At 40.9% G+C, this 14,199-nt stretch overlaps 1 protein-coding gene across 3 annotated transcripts in view; it reads right to left on the bottom strand.

The window, feature by feature from the left end:
* Nucleotides 1-11,271: 11,271 nt before the first annotated feature.
* ppip5k2 (diphosphoinositol pentakisphosphate kinase 2) overlaps nt 11,272-14,199 on the bottom strand; it is a 68,342-nt gene continuing 65,414 nt past the window's right edge. For all 3 annotated transcript variants that reach the window (XM_064943541.1, XM_064943542.1, XM_064943543.1), the window contains one exon: nt 11,272-12,586. In XM_064943541.1, coding sequence (XP_064799613.1) covers nt 11,952-12,586 — 635 coding nt within the window. In that variant the 3' untranslated portion in view covers nt 11,272-11,951. The remainder of the gene's footprint in view (nt 12,587-14,199) is intronic.

Below are 14,199 nucleotides of genomic sequence, written 5' to 3'. Positions count from 1 at the left end.
TTTCTCTTCATATGACAAAGATGGAAAATGATTTCAAAGTATGATGTATCAAAGTATCTGTCCATCCAAAGCTACGGTATATATATATAAAACATGATTTGTCATTTTATTTGTGGCCTATTGTCACGGCCGTGGCCGGAATGTGACCAATGTGCAGTGTGGTGAGCGTACATTTTCTTTTATTTGTAAAAATGTCTCCAACAAAACAAGAAATAACAAAAACGACCGTGAAGCTTACAAGGGTTATAGTGCCCCTAACAAAGACAACTTCCCACAATGACAAAAAGGGAAAAGGCTGCCTAAGTATGATTCCCAATCAGAGACAACCATAAGACAGCTGTCCCTGATTGAGAACCATACCCGGCCAAAACATAGAAATACAAAAACATAGAAAACAGAATATAGAATGCCCACCCAAATCACACACTGACCAAACCAAATAGAGACATAAAAAGGCTCTCTGAGGTCAGGGCGTGACACCGATGACCATGAGCCTTCTTGGATGGGCACTTCTAAAGTAAATCTGTGGCAGCACAAAAGGAGCTTGAATTTTTGAGCTCTCCCCGTATATTTTGTGGTGATGTATTGTCCGCATGAGTGACAGAACACTGAGCCAATCACGGCGCAACTCGAGAACATTACTCACCCTTACGTTCTCTATTTTCTGCTGGCAGCTCCACCACCACAGAAAGCACTGAGCGAGGCTTGAAACACCTGCAGTCTGGAACTGCCTTACTCAAAAAAGAGACCATGAATGTATGCAGCTTTATTACCTCATTATTTATTTATTTTACATTGTTTGCCAACTGATATGTGACATGTATTAATGGCAAAATAACATGCAAAACAGGTAACCTCAAGAAATAAAATGAATGATGGGTCGCCACTTGATTTGGATAAATGATTGCATGGTGAGGAGTATGTCGGTGGCTGTGTAATCAGTCATGTGCTGTATCCATGACTACCCATCTAACCAATCACTAAAGCAATGGTCACTGATAGATAAAATATGCTAGCTACCAGTAATGAAACAACACTATAGCTGGGTTTAACACAACTAGCATGATGAGGCAACATGGCTAATTAACATTAGATGACCAATGTGTCCAGCTATATGACATACCAGGTTATGCTGCACCATCGAAAGATGCCATCATTAGTGACACTGGGGTCATTGCAAAGTAATTTATCGAGCTGTAGAACACCATTAAGCTCTTAAGTTATGGTAGATGTATGTAAAACATTGTATAGGCAACTACTTATGCTCTGTTGCCCTATGATCAGATTAGGTCAGAATACCATTAAATATAGTCTACTATAATTACAGGCATCTTCTGAAAATAGACAAAACTCAAAAGGTTGTACATTTCACCAACATTTATTAAATAGCCGGTAATATGGTGAACAATATAGAAACCATGAAAGTAGAGGATGGATCCCCTCTCAATATGAAAATGACACACCACAAGAAAGACATACACAATGTGTAGAATTAGAGCAGAGCCTCAAAAGATCAATCAGGTTTAAGAGGGCAGCAACTGAACATGTTTCATAGGACAGGATAAAGTGTGAGTCTTTATTCTAATGTTTCATAGGACAGGATAAAGTCTGGGTCTTTATTCTAATGTTTCATAGGACAAGATAAAGTCTGGGTCTTTATTCTAATGTGTCATAGGACATGATAAAGTGTGGGTCTTTATTCTAATGTTTCATAGGACAAGATAAAGTGTGGGTCTTTATTCTAATGTTTCATAGGACAAGATAAAGTGTGGGTCTTTATTCTAATGTTTCATAGGACAGGATAAAGTCTGGGTCTTTATTCTAATGTTTCATAGGACAGGATAAAGTCTGGGTCTTTATTCTAATGTTTCATAGGACAGGATAAAGTCTGGGTCTTTATTCTAATGTTTCATAGGACAGGATAAAGTCTGGGTCTTTATTCTAATGTTTCATAGGACAGGATAAAGTGTGGGTCTTTATTCTAATGTTTCATAGGACAGGATAAAGTGTAGGTCTTTATTCTAATGTTTCATAGGACAGGATAAAGTCTGGGTCTTTATTCTAATGTTTCATAGGACAGGATAAAGTGTGGGTCTTTATTCTAATGTTTCATAGGACAGGATAAAGTGTGGGTCTTTATTCTAATGTTTCATAGGACAGGATAAAGTGTGGGTCTTTATTCTAATGTTTCATAGGACAGGATAACGTGTGGGTCTTTATTCTAATGTTTCATAGGACAGGATAAAGTCTGGGTCTTTATTCTAATGTTTCATAGGACAGGATAAAGTGTGGGTCTTTATTCTAATGTTTCATAGGACAGGATAAAGTCTGGGTCTTTATTCTATAATATGTTCTCCGTTATTGGGGGTGTTGCTGATCAGGCAATGGTTGTTATGTTGGTATCTCACAGAAAGGAATGTGTTAGTTTTGATTGAAGAAAAGGAGTGTGAGGTTGACCCAGAAGTCTGCAGACTACAAGGATGGAGTCTATATACATTTACATTTACATTTAAGTCATTTAGCAGACGCTCTTATCCAGAGCGACTTACAAATTGGTGAATTCACCTTCTGACATCCAGTGGAATACACTACTAACTATAGCAGGACACGACCAGTAAGAATTGAAGGTCCTCATTTGGGTACTGGTCACAGGAGTAGCAAGAAGGCTGCCTTTCTGCTGACCTCTGGAGTCTGTCTTTCTCCTCTTACACACACAGAGAGAAAAACAACATGGCTGCTGTTTGAATGAACTGTAGAGCACTATTAAAAACAACCAATCAGGGTGAAAAACAGGGATAAAGGACATAATAGTTTATGGTTATCTACAAACTACACTACCACCGATGTTATAAAAACCACTACACTACTAAATAAACTATAAAACAGAAGACCATGAGCATAGACCCAATATCCAGCAGAAACTAGAGAAGAGGTGAGAAAGATAACAGGAGACCATGAGCACAGACCCAACATTCAGCAGAAACTAGAGAAGAGGTGAGAAAGATAACAGGAGACCATGAGCACAGACACAACATCCAGCAGAAACTAGAGAAGAGGTGAGAAAGATAACAGGAGACCATGAGCACAGACCCAAAATCCAGCATAAACTGGAGGAGAGAAAGATAACAGGAGACCATGAGCATAGACCCAATTCCAGCAGATGATGTCAAATGTGGTTCAGGTGGTCTGCAGGAGGTTCAGGTGGTCTGCAGGAGGTTCAGGTGGTCTGTAGGAGGTTCAGGTGGTCTGCAGGAGGTTCAGGTGGTCTGCAGGAGGTTCAGGTGGTCTGCAGGAGGTTCAGGTGGTCTGCAGGAGGTTCAGGTGGTCTGCAGGAGGTTCAGGTGGTCTGCAGGAGGTTCAGGTGACAGGATGTCCTCAGGCTCACAAGGAGCTAAAGGACTTCTAAAAACTTCAGATGTAGAGGAATAAGAGAACAAGGGTCGAGAACACAAGAATAAACTTTAAACTAAACACTGGCCTTTACTGTATAGATCGGGCATGGGCAAAGGCCGGCCGGGGGGCTGTATTTGGTCCGCGACCTGATTCAATACGGCCCGCGAAAAAATGCTCAGATCACAAAGAATTTGCGATATTAAAGTTTGTACAAACGTATTTGTTATTCATATTAAAATCCCAATGAATACTCACCTTTGTGTAATATTTTAACTCCCACCGCTTGTGGGACATTTATTTTGAAGGCACGTATAAATAACAACTGCACAAGGAAATACAGTGACTGACAGGCTGACATACACGTCACAGTTAAAAATAGTAGCTAGCTAGAAGTTTCGCAAAAAAAATGTTTTTTTCAAAGATATCAAAGAAAAGGAAAGAGGACAATTAATGTGGGGTGTTTCAGCAAGAGTGGACATGACATAGTTATTTATTGAGGTATCAGGGAAATCTGTGTGCTCAGTGTGCAAAGATAGCATCGCTGTCTTGAAAGACTTGTCCCGACATTGTCCAGACGAAGCAGAGAAATATAGGAATATGTCTTCTGAGCAGAGGGCAAGTGCATCAAGAGTTGCTTTCTCAGTTGCAAAAGCAGAAAGGACTTTTCACAAAACTGCATTCAGCAAACGACGGAATTGCGAGACCTAGCTACGTACAGTACTGTGCCACAAAATTGCTTTACATAGGCAAGCCATTCGCTGAGGGCGAAATCATTAAATAATGTTTAATCGACTCTGCAGCAATACTTTGCCCCGACAAGAAAGAGCTGTTTAAAAATGTTTCCCTGTCAAGACGAACAGTGACACGGTGTGTTGAGGACATCGCAGAGAATATGGAACAACAGTTGAAAGAACAGGCACAGGATTTCACCTATTTCTCCTTGGCCCTGGATGAGAGCAGTGACATGGCGCAGTTGGTGATATTCCTACGAGGTGTAAACCCAAGACTTTGAAATTAGAGGAGCTTGCGTCAGTGCAGTCAATGAAGAGCACAACCACAGGGAAAGATTTATTGGAGGTTAAAAAGTGTGTGGCAAAGCTGGGACTGAGTTTTGAAAAGTTATCCAGTGTGACTGATTGGTGCACAAACTTGACAGTAAAAAAGATTGGCCTTTTGAAAAGGATACAAGATCAAGAAGCTGAGCTGAACCCAGATTAGAAAATTATTTTCCTGCATTGCATTATTCATTAGGAGGTGCTCTGTAAATGTGTTCTGAAAATGAGCCATGTGGTGGATACAGTCACTAAAGTGGTAAACCATATAAGAGCAACATCTTTAAACCAAAGGTAGTTTATCTCACTGTTGGAAGAGACAGTCGGGTCATGCAGATCTCCCCTACTACATAAACATGATGGCTGATTTTGGGGAAGGTGCTTAAAAAGGGTGTGGGACCTGAAATCAGAGATTGCAGAGTTTTTGCAAATGAAAGGAATCATGGATTTCCCTTAAATGCAAGATAAAGAATGGTTGGCTGATTTTGCCTTCACTGTGGACATCATGGTCCTCATGAATGAGCTGAATTCCAAACTACAAGGGAAGGGCCTTTCTGCACATCAGATGTACAGCCTTGTCAAAGCCTTCAAGAGAAAATTACACCTTCTGACCTGTCAAGTAGAAGCCAACAATCTCACCCACCTTCTGACAGTACTCCCGAGTGGCGCAGCGGTCTAAGTCACTGCATCTCAGTGCAAGAGGCGTCCCTACAGTCCCTAGTTCGAATCCAGGCTGTATCATATCCAGTTGTGAATGGGAGTCCTATAGGGCGGTGCACAATTGGCCGGGGAGGACTGTCAGTGTAAATAATAATAATTGATGTTCAGTCTGATGCAGTGATTGGAGAACTATTCAAAACAATGTCACTGACAAGGTGCATCTCTTGATGAAGTAAACTTTCCAAAGATTAGGAGTCATGCTTAGAGACGTTTGTATTGTTTGGGTCAACCGATGTATGTGAACAGACATTTTCAGTGATTAAATATAAGTCAAGGCACAACTTTTTTAAATTTAACCTTTATTTAACCAGGTTGGCCTGTTGAGAACAAGTTCTAATTTACAACTGCGACCTGGCCAAGATAGAGCAAAGCAGTGCGACACAAACACAGAGTTACACATGGGATAAACAAACACAGTCAATAACACAATAGAAAAGTCTATATACAGTGTGTGCAAATGAGGTAGGATAAGGGAGGTAAGGCAATGAATAGGCCATGGTGGCGAAGTAATTACAATTTAGCAATTAAACACTTGAGTGATAGATGTGCAGAAGATGAATGTGCAAGTAGAGATACTGGGGTGCAAAGGAGCAAAAGAATAAATACAAATATGGGGATGAGGTAGTTGGATGGGCTATTTACAGATGGGCTATTTACAGGTGCAATGATCGGTAAGCTGCTCTGACAGCTGATGCTTAAAGTTAGTGAGGGAGATGTGTGTCCAGCTTCAGTGATTTTTGAAATTCATTCTAATCATTGGCAGCAGAGAACTGGAAGGAAAGGCGGCCAAAGTAGGAGTTGGCTTTGGGGGGGGATAGTGAAATATACCTGCTGGAGCGCATGCTACGGGTGGGTGCTGCTATGGTGACCAGTGAGCTGAGATAAGGCGGGGGTTTACCTAGTAAAGACTTATAGATGACCTGGAGCAAGTCGGTTTGGTGACGAATATGAAGCGGGGGCCAGCCAACGGTGACAAAACGGATGGCACTGTGATAGACTACATCCAATTTGCTGAGTAGAGTGTTGGAGGCTATTTTGTAAATGACATCGCCAAAGTCAAGGATCGGTAGGATAGTCAGTTTTACAAGGGTATGTTTGGCATCATGAGTGAAGGATGCTTTGTTGCAAAATATGAAGTTGATGCTAGATTTAATTTTGGATTGGAGATGTTTAATGTGAGTCTGGAACGAGAGTTTACAGTCTAACCAGACACCTACAGTTGAAGTCGGAAGTTTACATACACTTAGGTTGGAGTCATTAAAAACTTGTTTTTAAACCACTCCACAAATGACTTGTTAACAAACTATAGTTTTGGCAAGTCGGTTAGGACATCTACTTTGTGCATGACACAAGTCATTTTTCCAACAATTGTTTACAGACAGATTATTTCACTTATAATTCACTGTATCACAATTGGGTCAGAAGTTTACATACACCAAGTTGACTTCTTTAAACAACTTGGAAAATTTGAGAGGTTTTTTTTCTTGCCTCTTTGCTTGACATCATGGTAAAATCAAAAGATATCAGCCAAGACCTCCACAAGTCTGGTTCATCCTTGGGAGCAATTTCCAAATGCCTGAAGGTGCCACGTTCATCTGTACAAACAATTGTACGCAAGTATAAACACCATGGGACCAAGCAGCCATCATAAGGCAAAATGGCATAATGACATAAAGTCAAGGTATTGGAGGGACCATCACAAAGCCCTGACCTCAATCCTATAGAAAATGCATGGGCAGAACTGAAAAAGTGTGTGCGAGCAAGGAGGCCTACAGACCTGACTCAGTTACACCAACTCTGTCAGGAGGAATGGGCTAAAATTCACCGAACTTATTGTGGAAAGCTTGTGGAAGGCTACCCGAAATGTTTTACGCAAGTTCAACAATTCAAAGGCAATGGTACCAAATGCTAATTGGGTGTATGTAAACTTCTGACCCATTAGGAATGTGATGAAATAATAAAAGCAGAAATAAAAAATTCTCTACTAGTCCTGTGTGGCTCAGTAGAGCATGGCGCTTATTATTCTATGAAAAGTAGTGGCCCCAGCCGACTTTTCACATTCTAAATGGGATATAATATATATACTATTATTCTGACTTTTCACATTCTTAAAATAAAGTGGTGATCCTAACTGACCTATGAATATACCCGTTAACAAGAGTTCTGTCCGTGGTGCTGAATGCACAGTGTACTTTTCCCTCTGTGTAGTTCATTGCATGTTGAATAAAGAAAATACCTACCAAAAGGAGAACATGGATGTGGTTTATTTCTGTGCATGTTAAAAAGGTAAAATAAGTAGCATATCTGGACGTGATTTACAGTAGATATATCTGTCAACACAGTTATTTATACACATGATGTATAATCCTGTAATATGATTCTGGCCTGCGGTGGCAAAAAAATATTCTAATGTGCCCCTCCATGGAAAATAATTGTCCAGGCCTGGTATAGACAATGGCTGGGGGTCCCAGAGAAGAGGTTAAAAAAAACTGGTGTTGTAGATTCCCAGAAACGTCTGTGGTCTCTTCTGGAGTCAGTCATATTTCCATAAAATGAAGCAACATTACAATTTTTTTGTTAATTCAATAAATAAATGACTCCGGAGGAAGATATGGCTGAGAAACATCAGGCACAGAGACATCAGTCTGCAGAAGTCCTTTGAGGACCTAAAGAAAAGGGTTATGCTGTGTGCGAGGAGCACTTTGAAGAGTGTTTTATTCTGATTCTGGTACAGCTACTATCTATCTTTGTCAACAAAAATACATTTCAAGTCATATGATACACGGAAGACACTGTACCTACCAGAATAAATAGCAGGAATCCACCCTCTCAACCTGCAACAGATGCACGGCATAGTAGAAAAATAAGTAAGCCAACTACAAAGTTCATAGCAATTAAAGATGCATCGTTATAGTTTTATATCAATACAACAGGTTTAAAATCTTGAATTGTCTATTTTTGAAGGAGAAGACATGGAAGCAGATGGAGGTTTATGTGAGAAAGAAGACAGAGAGAAGAAGAGAGTGAAGGAGAGCGTAGACCCAGCTCCAGCAGAGGAAGCAGCAGATGGTCTGCAGAAGGTGGTCTGTCAGATGACAGGGGTGGCAGAAGGAGGCATCCTCACAAGTAAACAGGAAGCTTAGGTGTCAAAGGAAGTGGCATGTAGCACAGGTGTCATGCAGGAGGCCATCATCCATTGGAAGGAGGTCTAGAGTATAATAATTATACACTCACAGTAATTGATTGCACACACATTGAAACAAAAAATATCACAAAGTTAATCTCATATAGATTTTTTCTTCTCCAGGAACTGTATTCTATCAAATTGACACAAAATAAATCCTATAGATTGGAATAAAGCATATGTTGAATTCTAATAGACAACATTATGATTGATTATACAATTATATGTGGGTTTTTCTTCATCGCCCAACTATCCTCTTTATAATTTGTAGAACAAAACAACATACAATGTTGGAGGCCATGGGGTCCCGACCTCCACATCTAAAGGACTTCTTCAAACTACAGAGCAGTGTGCAGAGAAATAAGAGCAGGCGCAGGTTCTCCGTGGAGGTAAAACAACTTGGAATACAGATGTACCACAACAGTTCTTCCACTTACAGATTTCTGCGGAGAAAATGTATCCTATCATCCCTAAGTACCCTCCATCGCACCGTTTGTTTATTTTCTGTTAGAAGAAATACAGCATTTTGCTCGTACAAGAGGCTTCATTTATTGGACTGCATGTGTTCAGAAATGATCTAAAATCTGGTATTATTTTATTTTGAAGCCTGGATTCCTTGACTCCTTCATGGAAAAGATGGAACTCCTGGTCAGAAATATGAGCACAGCAGAAAGAGAAGTCACTCTTGCATTGTCCTGTTGGAAGGTGAACCTTCGCCCCCCCAGTCTGAGGTCATGGGCGCTCTGGAGCAGGTTTTCATCAAGGATCTCTGTGTACTTTGCTCCATCCATCTTTCCCTCAACCCTGACTAGTCTCCCAGTCCCTGCCGCTGAAAAACATCCCCACAGCATGATGCTCACCACTATGCTTCACTGTAGGGATGGTGCCAGGTTTTCTCCAGACGTGACGCTTGGCATTCAAGCCAAAGAGTTCCATCTTGGTTTTATCAGACCAGATAATCTGGTTTCTCATGATCTTTTAGGTGACTTTTTGGCAAACTCCAAGTGGGCTGTCATGTGCCTTTTACAGAGGAGTGGCTTCCGTTTAGCCACTCTACCATAAAGGTCTGATTGGTGGAGTGCTGCAGAGATGGTTGTCCTTCTAGAAGGTTCTCACATCTCCACAGATGAATCCTGGAGCTATGCCAGAGTGACCATCGTGTCCTTGGTTACCTCCCTGACCAAAGCCCTTCTCCCTCAATTGCGCAGATTCGCCGGGCGGCCAGCTCTAGGAAGAGTTTGTGGTTCCAAACTTCTTCCATTATGGGGTATTGTGTGTAGATTTATGGGATAAAAAAACCCAAAAACATTTAGAGTAAGGTTGTAATGTAACAAAATGTGGAAAAAGGGAATGGGTCTGAATACTTTCCATGCAATCTGAGTTTCTTTGGAGCTAGCTACCTAAAGCTGGCAAAAAGCTATGCTGTGGTCTCATACTCGCTAGCTAACTAATGTCAGCTGGTCTCATCTTCCTTGAACCTTGTTCTCACGGTATCCGTACCCCAAGGGTATTACGTGAGACACACTTGTGTCAACCTTAGTTTCTTTTCAGACTTGACGTTGCCAAAGGCGCTTCAACAAAGTCATGTGTAAAGGGTCTGAAGAATTTGACAAGTTTTTTAATTTGCTAAATTTCTAAAAAAACTGTTTTTGCTTAATCATTATGAGGTATCATATGTAGATTGAGGAGAAAAAAAAAACAATTCAATTCAATCCTTTTTAGATAAGGCTGTAACGTAACAAAATGTGGAATTAGTCAAGGGTTCTAAATACTTTCCGAATGCTGCGATCGTATACAAATAATAATTGATTGGGTTTATATAGCACTTTTCTACCAACTGAGGTACTCAAAGCACTTTACATACTCACCTCATCCACCATCAATGTGTAGCACCCACCTCAGTGATGCACAGCTACCATTTTTGTGCCAGAATTTTCACCACACATCAGCTATCAGGTGGAGAGGTGAGGAGTGATATATGCCAATTAGGAATGAGGGGGATGATTAGGTGGCCATGATGGAATGAGGCCAGGTTGGGAATTTAGCCATGACACCGGTGTGAACAGCCCTACTCCTACAATAAGCTCCATGGGATTTTGAATGACCAGAGTCAGGACAACCGTTTAAACATCCCATGTGAAAGATGGCACCCTGCGCAGGACAATGTTTCCAAATGTAATCAGGGTTTGAAATGATTATGTATTATCTTGTTTAGGCTTTTTTGCGGTCAGCTCACAATCAAATTTTTAATTTTATTATTAAGTTCTGGACCCCCCGACCATCTGCTCAACATCAAAATTGGCCCACGGCTGAATCTAGTTGAAGATCCCTGATTCAGGGTATCAATTACTTTCAAAGATATTTGGGGTTAAGTACCATGATATTAATTTATATTGAAAAAACAAATAGTTGAATATTCCCGGGACCACCCATACGTAATAATGTATGCACGCATGACGAAGTCGCTTTGGCTAAAAGAGTCTGCTAAATATAATGTATTAATTTTGTAATGCATTTGGAAATACTCAAATACACTGACTTAAATATGCATTTAACCCAGGTATTTTAAATAAGTATTAGAAAATACTTTTAAGCTGTAGGCTATTTATCGGAAATTATTAGAAAATACTTCCAGTAGAAGTACTTGATTCGTACTTGATTCGGGTCTGATCATCTCCCATATTCTTTACCCGTCGCACCTTAACTGTCATCATTACTCCAATGTCCCGGCCTGCTAAATGTGTTGTGTAATATGATGTAATCGTGTTTCCCCTGCTAACACATATATACTGTGGGAATAACATTATCGAGAGGAATATTTCCATAACATGACAGACAAATAGACACATGAATGACAGTTGTTGCACAACAACAAGGACAGCTTGTAGTAAAGAACTAATGATGTGACAGTTAAACCAAAGATTAGAATTTTCCCTGAACTTTTATTCTGAATATATATATATATATACACACACAACAATCACATGTTTGATTACAATGTAATAAAGAGTGAAAACGATGGTCATTACAGTGTGCACAAGGCAGACACTTCCGATTCCAGTTTCATGAATGGGAAATGAAGTGCAAGCTCAGAGTAGGTCTGAAAATATAGGTGAAAAACATATGTACCCTGTACAGGAAACAAGTATATTTTATCTGACCCTTTAAAAACATAGCTTGGACCTTGTAGGCTCAAGATGAGCCAAAACATCCATTCCATTAGTCTCAGTTCAGGAATCCAGCGAGATGTAGGCAGCAGAATATTCAACATTTCAATTCTATACATCGGCATTACATTAAAAATATACAAGACGCTAGCAACAGGTGAATCAAAGGGGAAAGCAGTCATACAGTAGCAGAGACAATCACAAACACATTGCATGTCTTAGTTAAGTGTGCCTTTCACACACACTGTGCAACAGTGACACCCTCCCTAGAAACATTGAAACATCATGAAATTGCCATGTTGTAAGCTCAGCTAAATGAGTAACAGCATTTTGTAACAAATAACCCTAGTCTAGACGAGATTGTGATTTCTGGTTAATCTAATCCTAATTATGTAACAATTGCAATACTGTTTTGACCTTGAACATAACATTTGTTTATTTGGAGTCCAGCTTTGCCTCCCTTTCCTTGCTGGTGGTCAAAGACATGGCACCTTCTCCAAGAGTCCCTTTAGAATTCAGTCCCTGGTGAACTCTGTCATGGGGTGAAGTCTTGGACCCCTTTTCTGTGGGGTCTAGGGAAGGTGCTTGTGGTGTTACTTTACCACTTGGTGCATCCTGGGTAAACGTTTGTGGTAACACTTTACCACTCTGGATTTCTTTGGAAGGTGAGTGTGGGGACATTTTACAAGTCAGGTTATCTTGGGTGGGGTTCTTTGAAGGGACTTTGCCACTTGGTGCACCTTTGGCAGGGGATTGTGGTGACACGTCACCACTCTGGGTTTGTGGTGGCACTTTGCAACTTTGGGCATCATGCTGCAGAGTCTGCTTGACCCATTTGTCTGGGGTTGAGGCTTCCAGTTTCTCTTTGGAGGCGTGTGGAGTTGCTGGGTTCAGGGTGGCTGAGAATCCAGGAGGAGGTTCCAGGTCCTCAGAGCAGGATTGCAGGGCTGCTTTACTTTCTGTGGTGGGCTGAGAAGGGGACGGCTGGGATGCTTTATCCCCAGCTGCAGCGTTTGGGGAAGGGTCGGCAGGGCCAGACCGAGGTTCTTTAGTGGGCGATGAGCTGATCCCTGTGAAGGAGAAAAGGAAGCTCAATGAGCACAGCTCACACCACTGATGAAATGGACTTCAGTTCATCTCAAATTGTAGAGTTAATCTCCAGTTACTGAGCTTTCAGATGTGTCAGCTTGGCATTCTCCATTCACAAGAACATTGTGACTGAATAAGGAAAAAAGTTCCAGCGGAAGGTCAATCATTTCAGAATGAAACCACGTTCCTAATTATCGAAACCACGTTCCTAATTATATTTTTGAGTGCAGACTAAACAGTGGGCACATGTCAAAAAACAGGTAAAGAAAAACTCACATCGCCTCTCCCCTATTTGACCTATATAGTTTGTGTATGTATTGATATGTAGGCTACGTGTGCCTTTTGTAAATTGATACAGTTCTGTCCTTGAGCTGTTCTTGTCTATTAACGTCCTATATTATGTAATGTGTCATGTTTTGTGTGGACCCCAGGAAGATGAGCTGCTGCTTTTGCAACAGCTAGTGGGGACCCCCCCCCCCCCAAATAATACCAAATAGCGTAATCTGCATATTGCTCATTTGCATATTCATGTCTATTTTAACACAATATTTCAGAAAAGGTGAAATACAAATAATCTCATGTCTATTACAACCAACTAATTGTAGCATTACCGCAAAATGGAAGAGGCAAGTGTAAGGGGAAAAAAGTAAGGAACTCTGACAGCTGTGCCATATAAATCGCTAAATAGTTGGGAAGAGATTTGCGATGTACCAATTCCATGGCACATGGTTTATGAATTGACATGCAAAACGACGCCGGATTCAAAACTTAGAATTTTTTCAATTTAAATTATACATTTACATTTTACATTTACATTTAAGTCATTTAGCAGACGCTCTTATCCAGAGCGATTATACCAAATTATTGCAACCAATAGAATGTTATATAAGCACAGCAAAAAAAGAAACATCCCTTTTTCAGGACCCTGTCTTTCAAAGATAATTCGTAAAAATCCAAATAACTTCACAGATCTTCATTGTAATGTGTTTAAACACTGTTCCCATGCTTGTTCAATGAACCATAAACAATTAATGAATATGCACCTGTGGAACGGTCATTAAGACACTAACAGCTTACAGATGGTAGGCAATTAAGGTCACAGTTTTGAAAACTTAGAGGACACTAAAGAGGCCTTTCTACCGACTCTGAAAAACACCAAAAGAAAGATGCCCAGGGTCTCTGCTCATCTCTGTGAAAGTGCCTTAGGCATGCTGCAAGGAGGCATGAGGACTGTAGATGTAGCCAGGGCAATAAATTGCAATGTCCATACTGTGAGACGCCTAAGACAGCGCTACAGGGAGACAGGATGGACAGCTGATCGTCCTCGCAGTGGCAGACTACGTGTGACAGGGATCGGTACATCCGAACATCACACCTGCGGGAAAGGTAGAGGATGGCAACAACAACTGTCCGAGTTACACCAGGAACGCACAATTCTGCCATCAGTGCTCAGACAGTCCGCAATAGGCTGAGAGAGGCTGGACTGCGGGCCTGTAGGCATATTCTAAGGCAGGTCCTCACCAGACATCACCGGCAACAACATCGCCAATGGGCACAAACCCATCGTCACTGGACGAGACAGGACTGGCAAAAA

The sequence above is a fragment of the Oncorhynchus masou genome, chromosome 28, assembly GCF_036934945.1.
Source record: "Oncorhynchus masou masou isolate Uvic2021 chromosome 28, UVic_Omas_1.1, whole genome shotgun sequence".
NCBI classification, from domain to species: Eukaryota; Metazoa; Chordata; class Actinopteri; order Salmoniformes; family Salmonidae; genus Oncorhynchus; species Oncorhynchus masou.
Note: the sequence above shows the minus strand (reverse complement) of the source record. Positions and strands in the feature narration are given on the sequence as shown.